This window comes from Mercenaria mercenaria, chromosome 12 (assembly GCF_021730395.1).
Source record: "Mercenaria mercenaria strain notata chromosome 12, MADL_Memer_1, whole genome shotgun sequence".
Classification (NCBI taxonomy): Eukaryota; Metazoa; Mollusca; class Bivalvia; order Venerida; family Veneridae; genus Mercenaria; species Mercenaria mercenaria.
The window spans coordinates 65,506,230-65,526,392 of NC_069372.1; the positions used below are offsets into that span (position 1 = coordinate 65,506,230).

The following is a 20,163-nucleotide window of genomic DNA, read 5'->3' on the forward strand; positions in this document are numbered from 1 at the left end:
CATATTTAGAGGTCAAAGGTCAAATTCAAGAATGACTTTGTACGGAACATTTCTTCTTCATGCATGGAGGGATTTTGATGTAACTTGGACCAAATGTTCACCACCATGAGGTACCCTTGTTTTTAGAATTACGTCCCTTTGTTATTACTATAAATAGATTTTATTGTAACTTTTTTATTACTGGCGGTAGAGAAAATCGAGACCACTTTTCTGTGGTACAGCATGCATCTTACATCCAATTTTTAGGTGTATTTTGACCTATCTCTACCTGGTAAAGAGTTTCTTGTGGACTTATATTATATAGATTTTTTTTTAAAGATTAATTTCCCTTTGTTGTTACTATAAATAACTTACACGATAACAGTTTTATAATCAGCCAAAAAAAATCAATATGAAAACAACTGTGGGTTTTTATATATGCACATTTTAATCCAAGTGTGTTGTTTTAACATATTGTATATGTAGTACAATATTGTTTATACATCATTGACAGATATCAGTTCATTATGTTATACTGCAGTAGAGAAAATTAGGTGCCTTCCAGTAGGGGATTTTGTATTGCATGGCAATACTTCATTCACTTGTTTGCTATGTGATCATCAGCAAAACCGTACTGTAGACTGATATGGACTTGGGAACGACATCAAAAAGAGTTTCAGCATTGGTGAGACACGGCCACGGACCAAGACAACTGCCTTCACTGCATTCAAGCTGGCGGTCTGATGATGAATATGCAGTGTTGATATTAACCTTACAAGTACGAGGCCTTAAGCAGGGACTAACCTTGAATATTTGTTTTATTAAATTACTCAACACGCACACATAGCTGATTAGCTTTCTGAAATTCAGAATTGCAGTACAAAATGATTATCATTACCATTGAATCAAATTTGTTGACATTATCCAATCTTAACATTTACTATTTCTCCTTGTTATTTTTATTTCTCTTGTCGAAAATGGCCCAGATGTGAACGTTATTTCGAAATAGTACCGTACTGTATTGACTAGTATTGCAGATCATTTTACTGGAAGTATTGTATATCAATGTGGCATAGTTTGTACACTCGTCTCCTTTTTATTAGACATCATTTTGTCACGTTTCGGAATGCTGATTAACGATAAGTGTTTTTCCATGGACGGGGCACTTGTCCCAGACTATCTTTTTATGCTATGAAATCGAGTTTATGTTAAACGTATCTCCAGATATACAGGCAAATGCCATCCCCTCGCGCTACTTGGACAATATTTTGAACATAAATAAGCTATATTTTGCTTTTATTGTTACATATATATACAGAGCTTCAGTTAAAGCAAATAACAATCTTAGTACCATCGCTATTATTTTAAGGATGCCTTTCTCTATTAATAATGGAAAATGAAACTGTATGTTTAAACATATATGACCTGAGAGATGACCTTGAATTTGATATGTTGAATTTCCTTTGCCTTGATTGAGATGTATACAGTGCAATATGTAATCTAATTTATAGACCGTCCGCTTAGCTCAGTAGGGAGAGCGTTGGTCTACGGATCGCGGGGTCGCGAGTTCGATCCCCGGGCGGGGCGTATGTTCTCCGTGACGATTTGATAAAAGACATTGTGTCCGAAATCATTCGTCCTCCACCTCCGATAATTCATGTGGGGAAGTTGGCAGTTACTTGCGGAGAACCGGTACAAAATCCAGGCACACTGGTTAGGTTAACTGCCCGCCGTTACATGACTGAAATACTGTTGAAAAATGGCGTTAAACCCAAAACAAACAAATCTAATTTACACTTCAATGTTTTTTTGTCATGTTTTTTATATAAGCATGCGTAAATTGATCAGGAGTATAAAAACATTTCAGTAGCGAGAAATACCACATCTTTATTTTGCAGACAGTATTTGCAAGCTTCAAAACATTTGCAGGCAGATTATTTCCGACTCGGTCAAAGGTTTGTTGGGACATCCGATAAGGAAGAAGTATTGCTAACACTGATAATCCTATTCAATTTTGCCATGTCGGGAGAGGTTTTCCAGTTTAATTTGACTTTAAGACCCACTCACTCACAAAGGACAAACTTGTTTGCCAATCATCCCCTTGTCCTGCTTCGCTGTGCTTCTTGGTCCTTAATTTAAATTCTGCAAAGTAATTTAGGTTCCGTGAGGGTGTTACATCTTTATATAAGCTGTGATTTACAATGTGTTCCTTTGGTTACCTTAACTGTTTCGCAGGGAGCAATTTTATTTATTAAAATGTCTTTAAATATAGAGTCATGACGGTTACTGAACTGTATGATTTTGCGCCAGTAAACACGAGGAAGAATTGATATGGCAGAAAATCGATATCAGGGGAGACAACAGCAATATGGTATTGGTAGCGGGTGATCGGTATTGCGATGATATTTATTTCCTCCGGGTATTGTCACCTGGATGTTTATTTCAATTTCAAGTGTCATAAAAGAGGAGGTTTTCTATAATAAATAATTAAACAAGCTTAAGTGACATGTCACTCGAGTTACAAACTATGTAAAAGAAGAGTCTTTTCATAAGAAATAAAACAAGTCATTTTTACCAAAACAACATTTAATATCTAGTTACTTGAATCATAGTATTATAAACATGTTATTTTTTTTTTTTTTTTTCAAGTCATAAAATACAAATAAACGTGATGGCTTGACTTCCAGATGTTGTTTCGCCACTGCTATACCTAGCAGTATTGTTGTTAAGGTTTGTTAAAAAATGTTATTATGTAAGCAGATAATGAGATTCCACCATGTCTATAAAAATCTTTTCCTAATAGTCTAGTCCAGATTTCAATAAATGTGAGAGGTACAGGCATTTTGTTAGTATTTGGTCTCATATACTTTTTTAGTATAATTTGGGTATGCTGAATTCAAAAATACATGTTGGCCATCTGACAAATAAATTTTGTAGGTCAAAATGGCGGAAAACAAAATGGCCGCCAAATTAAGATATTTCTAATATAAATATGTAATAGTATTACAAGTATCCAAAAATATGTGGGGTTCTTTATCAAAGTTATGTGTAACATAGTAACAGATTAATTTAACAACACTTTTTCAAAGAAAAATTAATTTTTAATCCAAATGTGTGTTCCATTAGGAGAAAAAAAGCTAGCATTTAAAAGCCCACTATAACTTGACTATTTTGCCAAAAAGATGATTATCAAATGTTTCACCTTGGTTATAATTGCAAAGCTATTGCTAAATACAGTACACTAATTTAATATTTGGAATCAGTTTACAGGACAGAAGATAAATCCATAAACTGTTTATCATATAATTGTTTCAAAATAATATAGATTGAAATATTTGCTTTCCCAGTCCCATTTCATGTTAATTTACTGCCTCGAGTTCATACAGCTGGTAATGCTTTATCGCATATACATAATTTATATCTTTTTACATTAATACATCTGAGGGTCCTACATCTAGGTGTATACTTGCAAGCAGTGAACTCAATACAAGCTTGGAGAATTGGATCACGTGTAAGAAGAACTGGCTTAAGTGTGTCATCTGCCACCTTCCATCCCATGTCAGAAGGTGCAGGCAGGTCTGCAATGAGAACAGTTGATTGGTTCTATGCCAGCACTTGATAATCAAGCAATCACTGGTTGGGGGTATGTGTTCAGGACTTGTAGACCTGCCAAACATAACATTTTGAACACTGTCAGTACTTATAGCATCTTGGCCATACATTTTGCAAATAAAATATTCACAGTTTTTCATTACTTCATCAGGCAGTTGTCCATATCCAAGACCTTCTATCAGTTTTGCACTGACTGTAAGCACTTTAAATACAGATCTTTAGAGATTCCACAGAAATCTGATGTTGTGTCTCAGCCAGTGTGTGCATGAAAAGATAGGAAATTTCTACGCAACTCTTCAGTTATTGAGGATTTCTTTAATATTGTGTTGACTTGAATGTATTTTCGTTTTTTCACTGTTCCAATCATCATCAATACTGTTGCATTTGTTTCCTGCAACTGGCATAGTAAGAGCAAATACTTCAGTATCTCTGGCAGTATCTCTGGCAGAAACAACAACAGTGTTACAATTTGATAGTTTACTGCAGTGAACAGCATGAAGAATGATTCTTGTGTCAGCTTCCTTAAGTTTAGCCTTTAATTCATTCAAATGAAGTTCAATGAGTGTTTTCAACAGTTTCTTCTTCCTAAAAGCCGACGCAAACAACCAACGTCTTATCTGTAGGCGATTACATGATCAGCTTCTGATAAAAATCTACTATGTCAATTTTATTTGTAGGAAGTGCTAAAAAGTTACACTAGATTTCAAGTAATTCATTGATATTTGCCAACCACCCATTCTATGTCACTGCCCATTTCAAATCCAAAAGCTTAAAGTAAAGAGCCTGGTCAACAGTTATAACTGAATGTGACTGTCCCAGCCTTTCTGATATATGCATACACTTTTGAACAACAGTGTTTAATGTGTCGATATCTCATTCTCAGTAAGTGTCAGCGGAATAACATGACAAGTTTCAGGATCCATTGATTCCAGGTTTTTTTTCAGTTAAAGATGTGCCTACTATTAGTATGTCTCTGCAGCTCAATGTGTGTCCTGCACTATGAAATAGGTTTACTAAATGTTTTAACCTAGTCATCTAGTGCAATGTACTTGCAACACCTATGTGTTTAGGAGTCCATTTTTTACAATCACTCAGTCCATAAACAACTACACTTAAAAGTTTTGTTTACCTATCAGGTTCAGGATCTTTATGGTCAAATTCTTCATCTAGAAGCTCTTGTCCACCATACGTTAAATTCAGAAACATGAACAGACACTCCGGAACACAGTTTACTGAATCATTTTCAGTCACACTCAGTCCAGGATGTCCTTCCAGAGATAACAAATCAACCCTTAATTTAAGTGCTAATGTCGAAGAAGTCGTCACTGGACTTATATTTCTGTTTTTGTCAGCCGTTCATCACTATTACCAGTAGTATTATAATGAGCATCTCTTAGCATTGACGCAGCACATTCAGATGGAACAAGAAGTGTATTCCTTTCATCAAAAGATATATGTAGTGGAGTTACAAATTAAAACTGGTTTCTCAGTTTACGTTGTAGGGCTTTTTTGAGAGATGATATTCTAGAATTAAATGACAAAGAATTGTTGAAGAAGTCTCTACAGTACGTATGCTGAGTATCTGTTCCAACTGTCTGAAAGCTGCATTATTTGCGATTTCATTGCAGCATACCCATGTTCATGTATAAGAAAGATCATGGCAATATCTGTATTTGAGTTGTCCCGACTTGGTTTTGCGAACTCCGTATCGAAAAGAATTTAAACTTTCTCATGATATTTGCCATCCATTGACATCGGAGAGTCATAATCGCATTGTGTAGTCATGTTTAGAATCCTTCAAAATACTATCACTGACAAGTTATGTTAAAGAGTTTTTCATGTTGTTTTTTTTTTTTCTGTTTTTTTTTTTGTCTTGACAGAACATACACATTGCCCAATTTAGTAGAAGTATATGATAAGTTTGATGAGGATGTAGCTTTATCTGAAGTTTGTCCTATATTAAACTTAGCTTTGACTGAATAGTATGTATTAGTTCTTCGTGGACAAAATTAGAATAACACTTTCTATGGCAATGTATTTCGTCATTTTCAGCTATTTTTTTTTTTAATTCTAATAATGGCTTCATATTTAGAAAAAAATCTCTATAAAAAATCTTGATTCAGCACGCTCTTTTAGAGATGTTATGCCTTGAAGCTGTTTAGTTCCAAGTTTTGACAGATTTTGCTTCCTGACAAATGATGCACTATTCTATGCTATCTTGAAATGGTCTCTTGAGATGCAAAGTCTTGTCCATTCTTACTTCGGAATATTTTAACACATATGAAAACAAAATGATATTATATCATTCACAAGCAATTATAGCATATAAAAAGCTATCTTTAAATAACTTGACTTGACTATAAATAAACTTATCACAGATACTGAAAGTTAAAATGAATACAATTTCACAAAATCTTAAAATATAACGAAGTATATTCTCTAAAAACTCTTAGAAATAAAATATACATGTAAATCTGTCCTACCTATAAAAAATCCTTAGAAAACCTGATTCCATGAAGTATTCTTGACACCTCTAAAACCTTAATGGTCATGAAAGAGTGTGTTCTTGTCAGGGTTAATGTACACTGAATAACAGGTATAACACTCCAAATAGTTTATATGAGGACTTAAACAAAAACCTGATTTGACTCAGATTGTTATTGTGATAGAGACCTGTATCGTTTATACTAATTATGTTAACATGAATTAGCCTTAATCTTAATCCATGTCACACTTAATTTTCACCAATTATTATGATGCTAAGGTATTAAAATGTTGATTATTAAATAAAATGATCTCACCAGGATAAAATAAGTTCTACATGATATTCTGTTCATTACAGACAAATTGTCATGTTAATTAAGTTTTAGCTTCCCCGTTGTTGTTTTTCTTAAATGACAATTTTAAAACTGCAAAATGATTTCATCAAAAAAAAATTTCTTTTTGACATTAAAATTCCAGCGGAAGTTTACAATCTAATACTTAGTCTTATTTCTCTGTTCCATAAATGAAGTTCGATATTTATTTTTTTTTAATTGTCTTCGAATTCCCCTTTTGGAACCCCATAAAATTCACATTTTTAACTTTTGACATATTTTATTGATAAATATTTATTCAATTATACTAATTACATGAAATAATTTGTTGAAACATATCTAAAGATAAAGATTTGTATTATAAAGTAATATCAAAGGAAAAGTTTTTGTTAAAAATAGTGGTCATTTTTGCCCCCATTTTTTACCCTTTCAGAGGTATTTGCCAGATGGCCAACATATATTTTTGGATTCAGCATACCCAAAATATGTTAAAAAAGTATGTTGGACCAAATACTAACAAAATGCTTGTAACTTCTTAAATAAGCTTATATCTGCAAAATCGGACTAGACTATAAGACACCATTCGGCGATATTTGTCCATTTTGTGTCGATTCGCCATAAAACCCAACTCACTAAAAAGAACACATTCCATTTTACTTTACATTACAATATTGAAATACTCAAAACATACATTTTGCACAATATCCATATACATGCAAGTATTAAGTACTAGTATATAACAAAGCGCAAGAAATCAAGCGTGTGTGTTCCTAACATAAATGTTTTACAGTTAACAGTCCAAGCGTACTTTTTACATTCTAGCGCTAACTATTCAGTATGAGTAAGCTAAAATTTCAAACTGTTATCAAATATTTTTATTGTGCATTTATTCTGTATATTTTATTTATTTAACCAGCTTTGTTTGATAGTCTTAATAAGGTTCAACCATATCTTGGTTATTGTATATTCCAAATAAACAAAACATCTTTCCCTAAGGTACATAAAAAGCACACATTCCATTTTACTATACATTACAATATTGAAGTACTCACAACATACATTTTGCACAATATCCATAATATCAAATACTAGTATATAACAAAACGCAAGTAATCAAGGGTGTGTGTTCCTAACATGAATGTATTACAGTTTACAAGGCGTACTTGTTTACATTCTAGCGCTAACTTCCAGCTTGGACTATTCAGAATGAGTAAGCTGAATTTTAAACAGTTATCATATACATTTACGTGCTGCATGCCTTCTGTACAATTTTTTATCTAACCGACTTTATTTGACAATTGTTTACGTGTTAATGTACACACTAGCAATCCAAAAAGTTATTATGTAAGCACATAATGAGGTTCAACCATGTCTTGGTTATTGCATGTACCAAATGAACAAAACATCTTTTCCTAAGGTACATAAAAAAGAACACATTCCATTTTGCTATACAATACAATATTGAAGTACTTACAACATATATTTTGCACAATATCCATAATATCAAATACTAGTATATAACAAAACGCAAGAAATCAAGGATGTGTGTTCCTTACATACTAGTAAATGTTTTACAGTTTACAGTCTAAGCGTACTTTTCTACATTCTAGCTTGGACCATTCAGTACGAGTAAGCTGAATTTTTAACTGTTATCATACATGTACGTTGTGCATGTTTTCTGTATAGTTTTGTCTAATCAGCTTTGTTTGACAGGCTTTTACGCAATAATGTACGCATTAGCAGTCCAAATTTATACATGTCGTTAGATGTGTCGGTAGGTTGTCTGCAAAGGTTTGGTTCCTGGTGCAGTTGAACATCTCCTTGTATCTGTAACATACAGAAATAAGGAATTTACTAAGCAGGTCTTATTGCATCAGTTATTCTAAATAAGAAGTGGAAATGGTGTCCTGTTATGCAACAAAGACGCATGAACACAGGACTTCGTCCTAAAGCACTGCATTTAGTCTGGTTGTAGTCGTTATGAATTCTTTGTAATACTGTTTGTAGGCGAAGTGACTGGAGATGGTATTGGATGTCTGTTTCATATCGACACCGTACCGGTTTTCTTGTGTAAAACATCCATATTACTGACTTGTAAATGATCGGTAGCACTTACTTTAACAATGTTAGGATAACTGGAGAAAATCCGAAACCAGTATCGATGTTCTGGTTATGTGTTCTTACATGCAGGTGGACTAAGTCATTTAAATGAAAAAAATAAATACTCAATCATTTAATTAGAATTCATTGCAACAATTACCGGTGCAAAATAATTCAAACTGTAATTGTGGGCAAATTAAATTGTCCTATAATAGTAACAATTTTACTGACCTTGTTTCCGGCAATCTTTATATAAAGTGATTGTTCCTCAATTTTTCCTAACATCAGCGAGTTGCTGTGCAGAACCTGTAGAGTCTGTGCCAGCTGGTAGGAGATTTTCAAAACAACATCGAGTGGTAAACGTTCTGGTCCCGCAAGAATTTCTGCCAAACTTTTGTATACATTCTCAGATGACGAGTCTTCGACATAAAATCGTCGCATAACGATACACTTGTTGATCAGAAATCTTTTCCCAAGGGCTAAAATGATTATTTCATTTTGGTAAGACAATAGTTCTGTGTCATCATGCTTTCCTAATGTTTTTAAAACGCTTAAGAGATACCTCGTTTGTAATTCAAAAATGCGATGATGCGTGCGGAAACAAATTACTTTGAGCGGTTCTAATTGCTCCAAAATTTCATTGTATGGGGAGTAATTATTTTCTCTTTTGTACAGTTACTTCTTCTGACCATAACAAAAAACAAAACCTTTAGTACTGTTGCCCACAGGGCTACGTTTGAAATATTGCTAGCTCTTTTACGTCGACTCAAAAGAAATCTCTCTTTATCTGCAAGTGGTAGCTTTCAGACATTAATTAAGGGAGCTCGTATTTACACAAGGGCATCTTTTAATTGTAGCGTTATCTCAAAAACATATAATGCTACCTCTTAGTATTGTAAAGATATCTCGTACTTTATTTTCTTAAAAAGCGGTAAAACTTACAGAGATATCTCTATATCTTAAAGCTACAGTCACACATACGGAAATGTCCGTGCGTTGAGGTCCGGTGCGGATTAGATTGGTCGGGGCGGGGGGGGGGGGGCGTGGGGGTCGGAGACATGGTTAAAGCTACAGTCACACATACGGATATGTCCGTGCGTTGAGGTACGGTGCGGATAGGATTAGTCTGTGGGTGTATTACTACGGAGCAGTACGTCTTAGTACGGAGAAAGTGATGAGAAACGGGAAACAAACAAAACAATACAGGACGCGAATAAGTACGGATAGGTACAAGGTACTACGTTGAATTACGTTTTACTGCGCCTTGCAACTTGCCAAGCGCACGGTCGGGTCTGCGGTAAACTACGTTGAACTATGCTTAAATACGAGCAGCCTCGGATAACTACGTTCAGCTACGGTGAGGTACGTAACAGCACGGATAACTACGTTTAAGTACGTTTAACTATGGATGAATAAGTTTCAGCCAAGTTGGCCAAGTCACGCTCAAATGGCTACGGTTCGCTCAAACTTTTGTGCATGTTCAAAAGTTGGAGAAACTTGCAAGTTTGGAATAAGTTTTGAATACGTTTTGACCACGTTTTGGTACGGATTAATACGAATGACTACTTTGAGGTACGGTTCAGGTACGGATCGATACGGATTACTACGTTTCTGTCCGTAGCTAGACGTAGCTATCCGCGCCGTATGTGTGACTGGGGTATATGTAAGGAGCCGTACGTCTTAGTACGGGAAAAATTGTGAGAAACGGGGAACTAAAAAAATACAGGACGCGACTAAGTACGGATAGGTACGGCGTACTACGTTGAACTACGTTTTACTGCGCCTGGGCAAGTTTTGAATAAGTTTCAGCCAAGTTGGACTAAAGTCACGCTCAAATGGCTACGGATCGCTTAAACTTTTGAGCATGTTCACAAGTTGGAGAAACTTGCAAGCGGTTACGACCCAACTGTTTTGAGACATACCGCATGTTTAGTGTTCAACCCGTTTACAGTTGGACACTACGCTCCCCTCTTTGATTGTGTCTGACGGAAGAGGGGGAGGACTCTATGATAAGCAGTTTATAAATCCTACATGGACTGTTTTGATATTTGTCTTCTGGCCTGTTTCGTCGGGCCATTAAGGGTGTTTCTCTTGTTGCTCTGTCTTCTGAAAAGGCATTGAGTACATACGTTTTTGGTTCTTAAGGTTTGCTTTTTATATATTTATACACGAGCATTTTTGTGTTTTACATGCCATGCCTTTTTGTTTCCATTACGTGTGTAAGAGATTCACCTGGAGGGGATTACTTTAATTTACACTGTCCCGTGTCTTTGGAACATGGTGGGGGTAAGAGTGAGGTTGGGTGCGCACCATAAACCGGTTTAAACTCCCCAGTAGTGTTTTTGCCACTGACAGTTCCAAGGCGGTGCCCCACAGTGTTCCTTTGTTTGTTCGTTCGTTTTGTCCTAATGTGTTGGCTGTGTGTGTGTGTGTGTGTGTGTGTGTGTGTGTGTGTGTGTGCGTGCGTGCGTGCGTGCGTACGTACGTGTGTGTGTGTGTGTGGTGCAGGCGTCTGCGTGCTGTGGGTTTCGTTTTGAGGAGGCTGCGTTTTTGGTGCGTGGCATTCCCTGTTTGATATTTGTCTTTGTTGTTTTTGGAATAGGTCTTGAATACGTGTTGGTACTGATTGATACGGATTACTACTTCAAGGTACGTCTCAGGTACGGATCGATACGGATTACTACGTTTCTATCCGTGGCTAGACGTAGCTATCCGCGCCGTATGTGTGACAACAGTACGCCTTCGTACGGAAAAAATGGTGAGAAACGGGGAACAAAAACTACAGGACGCAAATAAGTACTACGTTGAACTACGTTTTACTGCGCACCCGGGTAGAACCACCGACCTTCCGTAAGCTAGCAGGATCGCTTCCTCACATGAAGAGTTCAAAGCCACGAGTGAGGCTCGAACCCACATCGACGAGAGGCAAGTGATTCAAAGTCAGCGACCTTAACCACTCTGCCATGAAGGCACCAAGTTGGACTAAAGTCACTCTAAAATGGTTACGGATCGCTTTTGTGCATGTTCAAAAGTTGAAGAAACTTGCAAGTTTGGAATAAGTCTTGAATGCGTTTTGACCAAATGTTGGTACGCATGGATACGGGTTACTACTTTGAGGTACGGCTCAGATACGGATCGATACGGATAATTATGTTTCAATCCGTCGCTAGACGTAGCTGTCCACGCCGTATGTGTGACTGGGGTATTAAACCGTTCCAGCTGTTATTGAATAAATAGTAAAACAACTTTGCATAGATTTAAACTTACCAGTTTTAAGTTTTTTCTTAGCTTGTTCATCAGTTCTTGGCATAAAGTTCTGCAAAATAGAGTTGAAAATGATAGTTCATCCACAAGAATACCCTTTAAGGTTGTCCCTTATGTTTAAACAACAAAATATGTTGCGTAACGTCACTTGACCGAACAACATTGAATACTATTATATTGCCTTGTAACCATTGGCCGGGTAGCATAAATGTTGTCGGGAATCTGTCATCACCCGTATATAAAGTGTAAAGTGTTACTCTTCAACGCTAGTGTTCTGCTTAATGTCAACTTTGATAAAAGAGAGGTTTGGGTGTAATTTAAAAATAATTTAAAAACAATGCAACTTTGAAAAATATGGTTTAACCAAAATATCTACAATGTAGAACAATATTTGTTTTGTTTCGAACGTGCAAAACAACCCAAGAACCATCACATGGACGCTAAACAGTTGCATAGTTGATTAAATGCACTAAATTTTGGTAAAAGATGGAAACACCAATTAATAAATAAACAACAAAGACATATATGAGAATGACATTCAGTGGAAGTCATAACACAAAGGTTGTAAGTCACCACATGAAACAAAAATCGAAAACCACTACTTAATATTACAGTTTAACTACGATAAGGAAAATATATACGTAACCTTTTTGCCCAGAATAGCGGTCAGTGTGTAGAGCATGGGATTCAATGCCGAATTTACGGGCAGGATAAATACAGCAGCCCATGCGTACACATCTCCGGATATTACATGTCCAGACATAGCCATTAGTCCTAAAAGAAAGTGAACAAGTTAGCCTTTATCGTAAATTAACCAACACACATGACATTGTATGTACCTAACAAATAGATGGTATGTTGATTAGTGAGACACATTTATTGAGCCGCGCCATGAGAAAACCAGCATAGTGCGTTTGCGACCAGTATGGATCCAGACCAGCCTACGCATCCGCGAATCTTAGCTTTTAGCTTTCAAAGAGTATTGCAATGAGAGGAACCATTAGCGAACAGCATTGATCCCGACCAGCCTTCGCATCTGGATCCATGCTGGTCGCAAACGCACTGTTAGTTTTTTCATGGCGCTGCTCAATTATTAATGCCTGCGAGTCGATTAGATCAATGTTTCTCATATTGTGACCTAGATTTATCAAACAAGCATAAAGATAAAGTTTTGAATATTTGTAAACTTGTTTGATATTACTAAGTAACCCGATTGTCATTTTATGATAAAGGAAGTTTCAACTGAAAATAGAAATATCTTAAGGAGTAGCTGAGGTCTCCATTGCTGACCTTGAGGTCTTTGGCTACCTGTATCTTTATCTAGATATAGTACGTTTAAGTATATACTACAGTAGTGTAATTGTTAAGAATACGAAAGATATTCAGCTTACAATTAAACACTTAAATCCAACTTTTTTAGAAATATACATGACAATTTCGAAGGAGCATATGGACATAGGCGGTTGTGCTATATCAGAAAAGGTGACAATGACAGTGGGACAATGAAGTTTGATTCTTTGGTTGCATACGTTGCTGATACGCTTGGGCCTGAGTATCGCTTCAGCGCAATATTAACGTTCCAAATGTCAACACATGACAGAAAGTGAAATGTAGATGCTTTACAGAATATGTTTTAACAAAAGCCCAACCTTTTTGGGACAATTTGTAGATAAAATATGCCTAGTTTTTATCCAGACATTTTCGCTTAATATTTTTAATGTTTCATCAATACATCGTATCTTGCCATACACCAATTATAGATATTTGACTGTCTTAAAACTACCCAAATCAAGTTACTAATTCCATAGGAATGGATGCCACAGTCTCTGTACGCAACTGCAATAGCCTATAGTATATGGAAATCCTGAAGAGGGGATTATAGAAGCGCACTGTCAAACCGTGCAATGACTTTAAGTTTATCGTAACTAAATTGGAAAAATTTGGACTATATACTATTAATACATACTTTGTTCTTAGCTTAATAGAATAATTTGTGATTGTAACGGATCTAAAGTTTTGTTTTACAATGGGTTACAAGTCATTTAACATACATGTAAATTGTATGCTTGGTAAGTGTTTAAATGTAAATTGAACATTTTGTAGCTTCATAAACACTAACCCTTTCCTGACTAAACGTAACTCAACACGCGATTTGATTCAAAAGAACAGGTTTACGAATGATTGATATAAAAGCACAAACCAATGCATCCGATTGGAAACCAGCAAAGGAAATCTGTAGTAACGACCAGGAGCAAATTTTTGGCTACCACCAAGTCTCTCCTCCTTCCTGACATAGCTTTTGTCACACGTTTGCCAGAGGTTCGAATATCCATATAGACAGACCACTGTCCAATCGCAATAAGGAGAAACGTTATGAAATTGAACAGAACAAATATCAAAACCGAATATAGCCAGCCGGGCGGTCGATCTCTAGTTAGTGGCAAAGCGATGCATACACCTGACTTATTATAGAACGAATCTCGAAAATAAGCCGTATACATAAGTGGAAACAACGAAATTATTAAACAAAGGATCCATGTCGCCACGGAAAATACCGCTGCTTTTTTCGTATTAAATCGAACTTGACCAAAAGGATATTTGATGACAAGCAGTCTATCTAACGTAATCAGGCATATGAATATAACGCTTGCTTCGGAGGACAGGGTAGAAAGAACTCCTGCGAGGGTACACCATATGCTGTTCCGCCAGTAGTCGTCCATAAAAATGTACCTGAATTAGAAAAGCTATGTTTCATCCAGTTAATTCGTAACAGGGTGTTTCGTAGAGTGTGGTTTTACAAATCCAGTTTCAAAAGAAATCTTCTTAAACACAAAACACAAAAATGATGAAATTTTCCACTTCTATAATGGCACTATTTACTTTTAATACACTTCTCACATACCTTTGGATAAAAAAGACATAGGAACAAACAATGAAATAAAACAGAAAAAGTAGTAACTCCACTACCTACCGCTTTCTAAATACGGCATCTGCCACAGCTATGATGATCAAATATATGCCCATCAAAAAATCTGCTACTGCCAGGTTTGTGACAAATATACCATAACCAAGCTTCAAGCGTTCTCTGTCGAACTTCAAACGATAGATAAATGATAAAGTATTTCCAAGCAGGGCACATAAACCTATCAACCAAAGCATCGTCTGCAACACTGAAATTCGCATGAGATCTTCGCAAGACGAAAACTCATCCTTTTGAGGAAAACAGCTCTCTTCGGGCACATAGCTTGGTCTTACACAACAATATTTGTACGCTGGTGTCTGCAAAGTTTTCAAGCCTGATACACCGGTAAACATCCCTTTGTCAAAAGAAGAAATTATATTCTTTTCAAACGATATATGCTCCACTGCGAGGTTTCCTAACCCAAACTCTTCAATGTATTGGAAATTATTGTTCTGCAAATCAAGGAGTTCAAGGTTAAGACCAGCAAATGTATTAGAGACAACAGTTATCAGTTTAGTGGCTGCTATTTTTAAAATTTTCACTGACTTCAGATACTGAAAAGTAAAGGATTCCAAACTGGCTAAATTACTGTTTCCGTCAAGCATCAACGTATGAAGGCGCTGTAATCCACTGAATACAAGGGGTGATAACTTCGTTATTAAATTGTTGCTGAGGTCTAGAACCCTTAAATTGATCAACTTTGAAAAAGTATTTGACTGTATATCTTTTATTTTACAACTGCTGAAATTCAGTAGATATAAAAAAGGAAAATCTAATTCATCCTTGCTCAACGAAGTCTCCATTTCACCAACTTTACTTAGTGTTAATGAGCGTGTCCGTTTCGGAAATGTTCTTATACCAGTTTCATTAAGAACATTACATGTCATTTCAAAACCTCTACAAATGCACTGCTTGGGGCAAACAAAATCACAAAGTAACTCGTCGTCTCCATGTATACAGTCTACGATACCATCACAAATTTGACCACGTGTTATGCACATCTTACTCGAGGAGCACTTGTAAAACCCTGGACACGTGGTTGAAAACGCCTCTGAAATGTTAAAGTAAATTATTAATCTGTTTTTACTTAAACAACGCTGATGCAAGAAAACATAAATACTTTACAGTTTTTTTTAAACTGGTAAAACGTTATATTAGATACTACTGAACAAAGAGTGTTATCCAAAGCTAGTCAAAATAACAAACTTCCATGAGTATGTCTTGTCTAAATCATTTGTATTTCAATTGTAACTAAAACTGAGTACTGACATATATGCCCTGCGCCATGAGAAAACCAACATAGAGCGTTTGCGACCAGAATGGATCCAGACGGATCACAGGCTGGTCTGGATCCCCGCTGGTCACAAATGCACTATGTTGGTGTTCTCATGGCGCAGCTCATATATTGTAGCTTGGGGTTTATTTTACATGCAAGTCGAAAACAAAGGTACAGGTTCTGTTTATTTATCAACGCCAGTTTCCAAGAGTACCATGGCAGTTTACACTGACACCAACTTGGTGAAAAATTAACTTAACTATCGTTCCATAGTATTTTTCGCGTTGTTTTTTTTTTGTTGTTGTTTTGGTAGAAGTATTCACATATGCGAAAACATGCAACAGAAAATGACTTCATCTCAGTGTTGTTATATTGTCTGGTTCTTCGAGAACATTGATTTCAACTCATTTAGATTTGAAGATTGAATACTGCTTAAGCCGGTGCTAGGGGGCGTGGGCAGTGTTGCATTTTCCGTTACTGCTCATGAACAGACTCAATAAAACCGAGTTTGCAATTTTCACTGTTTGCTTCGTTCAGGTTTTATTTTATTCACTTGCATGGTCAATATATTCAGGAGTAACATCCATATAGTTCTGGAAGCTTACATCTACATTGGTATTGATAGGATCTCTCAACCGAGCCACTTTCTGAGACGTACAGAGATTATTACGAATGATATTTAAGGCAAAATTTGTGCTTCCTCAGTTTACGTTACACAGTCTGAGTATTTGCCTATTCCCTAAAATATATTTGACACCGTTTTCCTTACATACTTTAATCATGTAGTTCAAACTACTTTAACCAGTTTTCGCCGGCAACTGGCACCTCCCTTCCGCCCATATATCGCAGGCCGATCTTTCGTCAATCGATAATGAGAAAATTTATGCCTCGGTCAGGATTCAAATGTTCTACCTCCTGTTTTGACGTAATTTGGTTTATCTTTTGAGATAACTTGGCAAGCTTGCGTTTTTAACAGATATTGTTGAAAAGATCGGTTGTAAAAATCCAATTAATGTTTATCCGTACCTGTATCCTACAAGGGGTGATCCAGAATATACCGGACTAGGTTTGCAACTTTCTTTTAAAAATTACGACATTTGTAGAACATATATAAACATATATAATATATATGTATATAATTATTTACTTGTTCAGGCTTTATTCCAAAGTTCCTGAACATTTCATGACAATAGTATATCTAACATTGATTTTTACATAACATAACATGATTTACATTTACATAAACACAGAACCCTTCAGAGACCAATTGACAATGGTAAACACATGAAAACCATTGAGGCAATGTCCGGTGAATAAGCTTTGGTGCTCAATGATCTGGAATCCGAGAAGTCCTATCTCTAGCAAAGTGGTCTTCGCAGGCGCGTTGTCCTGATAGAGAAGAACATCTTCAAGATTGACTTTGGGCCTTTTCTTCAATATCGATCATGTGAGGTCTCTTCGCAGAACCTGTAACAAAATGTATTAGCTCCACACGTAATAAGCGTAATGATTTTATATCCTACGTTTCTAAGAACTAATGTAGCATCTGTAAGAAAGCAAGATCATTAAATAATATTTTCAAAAAATAAGTCTTGATCATAAGTTACTCAAACTTACTTTTCCATAGTACGCAGCGTTGACGGTCTGTCCAACTTGAACGGCATGCTGCAAAATCATATCGTGCCCTGTCGGCAAAGAAGATGAATATCTGCTCTCTGCTTGTTTTACAGACTTTTGCTTTCTTCAGAGTTGGAGATCCCGGAGTTTTCCACTGTCGCGACTGTTCTTTTGTTTCGGGATGTAACTGATATATACACGTCTCGTCATTGGTCATGATACGTTCCAGAAAACTGACACCCTCGCGACGATAGCGATGTAGGAATATTTTAAAGGCAGTGACTCGGTTCCGCCTGTGATCGTCAGCGAGTAATCGAGGTATCCATTTCGTACTAATCTTCCTCATGTTCATTTCTTCAGTAATAACACGCTGTAACCTGTCACATCGCAGTTGTCACGTATTGCCACCCGCCTGTCACGATCAACAATGTCTTTGACTGGTCACTAACGTCGTATCCATGGAAGATTTCCGGCTTCTGCCCATATCATTGTTACGCGAGCCCTTTCCTTCACGGAAGGAACCTCCGATCGCACTCAAAATTTTGAGTTCTGGATATCACCTTCCCTGTACATGTCTGTTGGAGCATTTCTGACGTTTTCGTTTGTTTGTGAGTAAACAAGCTGACAACAAAACATAGTAATTGGCAAGTTTCTAGCTGATGACGTAAGAGACGTCACTTTGCTGACATGTTAAAATAACGTCAGCGTAAATTGCGCTATTCAGTCACAAACATACACATTTTAATAAAAGCAAGTACAACATTGATTAAGCAAACTATGAAGTAACTCGAGTGAAAACAGGATAAAAATAGTTATATTGAATATGTAGACAGATATGGGCATAATCCGGTTAATTCTGGACCACCCCTAAGTCGTACAGTTAATTAGATAATATTTCATAATTATCTAAGCTCTGGGACGTTTGATAGATCGTAGGCCAACGATGCCAGTCTCAATATACATTACATTCATGGCAGAAAGACGATTAAAGCAATTATGCAAGGGTAAACATGTTAAGCCTTATTAATGGGGAATATGGTATAAAATAGTGCTTCAAATACAACCTTCAAGAACACCTTTGAAATGATGTTTAGTAAATCGGTCCAAGAGATGTTATGAAAATAGTCAATCCTCTCACGCCCCTTGCATTGCTTTAGTAATGCAGAATAATTGAACAGACTCAATGATACCAAAGGACCAGAAAATGTTACAACAAAAGATATTAGTAAAGCCGATTTTAAACAGTAAGTTTTGTTTTACCTTAAAATTAAGAACTAACCTCTACATATGTCTGGTAGATAACGAGATGCTAACGAAGACAAAACATTCCAATCCTTTACTACCACATCCATAACAAAGGGAAATAATTCAAGATCTTTAAATACCGAGGAAGGGGATTCTATTGCACGATATACGGTGAATTCACGTATCATTTCTGTCATGTTTTCAAACATCAGCTTTGCTATTAGCTCCGATTCTGGGCTACTCTGGATAAATAAAATCGCCTTCTTCAGTTTTGTAAATTTAATTGTCTTCAAAAACTCATTGGCAAGAAGGTTGTATTCACATTCGAAATTTCTATCGGTAAGTTCAAACGCTTTCATTTCTTTGTCCTTTATCTTCAGAAGTCGATGCAGGAAAGGGATTCCAACAGATAACTGCAACGACGAATACTCTATACTTCTTAAAATACTCTTCGGTGTATGTAGTTGTTTGACCAATTTTGCAAAATCCGGGCCTCTTACTGCATCCTTTTCATGTACAATAAGGACTTCTTTTTCTTCATCTTCACAACCTGTACATGAACTGATACATGAATGAACAGAAAAAGATTATAGAATTTGGCATTTCTACTATAAACGATGTTTGTTATTTCTGCTATAGGTTTAATAAGAAGAATATGCAAAATAATATAGAAATGACCAAAATTCACATTTTAAATTAAAATAGTCTTAAATTGCTTACTTTCATTTTATTCTATGAAAGATATAAAATGAAACGTACCGCACCCAAATTCATCTTCTGCGTTAGGACAATGTTCAACCCCATCACATAAGAATTTCAGTGGTAAACAATAACTGTCCGGGCATTTTACTGTTTCTTTTGGACATTCAATTACATCTTAAAATAAAAATCAATCATAACATTCAGATGAGCACATATAATGGTTCAAAATATATTATAATTTTATTTTTTTATCGATGGAATCACATAGAAACTTTAGCTTCACCACCAAACAAAAATGGTGATAAGGATGGAGCTGACGACGTTTTCGTGGTGCAGCTATAACCGGTTTAAAATTGTAAGAATGTACATTCTGTCTTTGTTTAAAAAATCAACCTATTTTGGAACTCGGAGAATGTGATTTGGTGAACACTATTCTTTTTGCCATTTACTTCAAGATCGCTTCAATTCTACTTTTTCTGATAGGAAATTTATTAGTAATATGATAAAGTAAATGTGTTGATTTGCCCAAATCTGAACCAATATAGAAATGTTAATTAGTAGCCACAGATCCAACACTACCGGATAGCGTA

The 20,163-nt window shown here is 36.0% G+C and overlaps 1 protein-coding gene across 1 annotated transcript in view; it reads right to left on the reverse strand.

The window, feature by feature from the left end:
* Nucleotides 1-2,304: 2,304 nt before the first annotated feature.
* LOC123533444 (uncharacterized) overlaps nt 2,305-20,163 on the reverse strand; it is a 76,027-nt gene continuing 58,168 nt past the window's right edge. Inside the window, exons 23-30 of the mRNA XM_045315083.2 lie at nt 19,631-19,747; nt 18,906-19,421; nt 14,743-15,784; nt 13,972-14,501; nt 12,418-12,545; nt 11,775-11,823; nt 8,739-8,986; nt 2,305-8,234 (exon numbers count right to left, since the gene is read on the reverse strand). Coding sequence (XP_045171018.2) covers nt 8,100-8,234; nt 8,739-8,986; nt 11,775-11,823; nt 12,418-12,545; nt 13,972-14,501; nt 14,743-15,784; nt 18,906-19,421; nt 19,631-19,747 — 2,765 coding nt within the window. The 3' untranslated portion in view covers nt 2,305-8,099. The remainder of the gene's footprint in view (nt 8,235-8,738; nt 8,987-11,774; nt 11,824-12,417; nt 12,546-13,971; nt 14,502-14,742; nt 15,785-18,905; nt 19,422-19,630; nt 19,748-20,163) is intronic.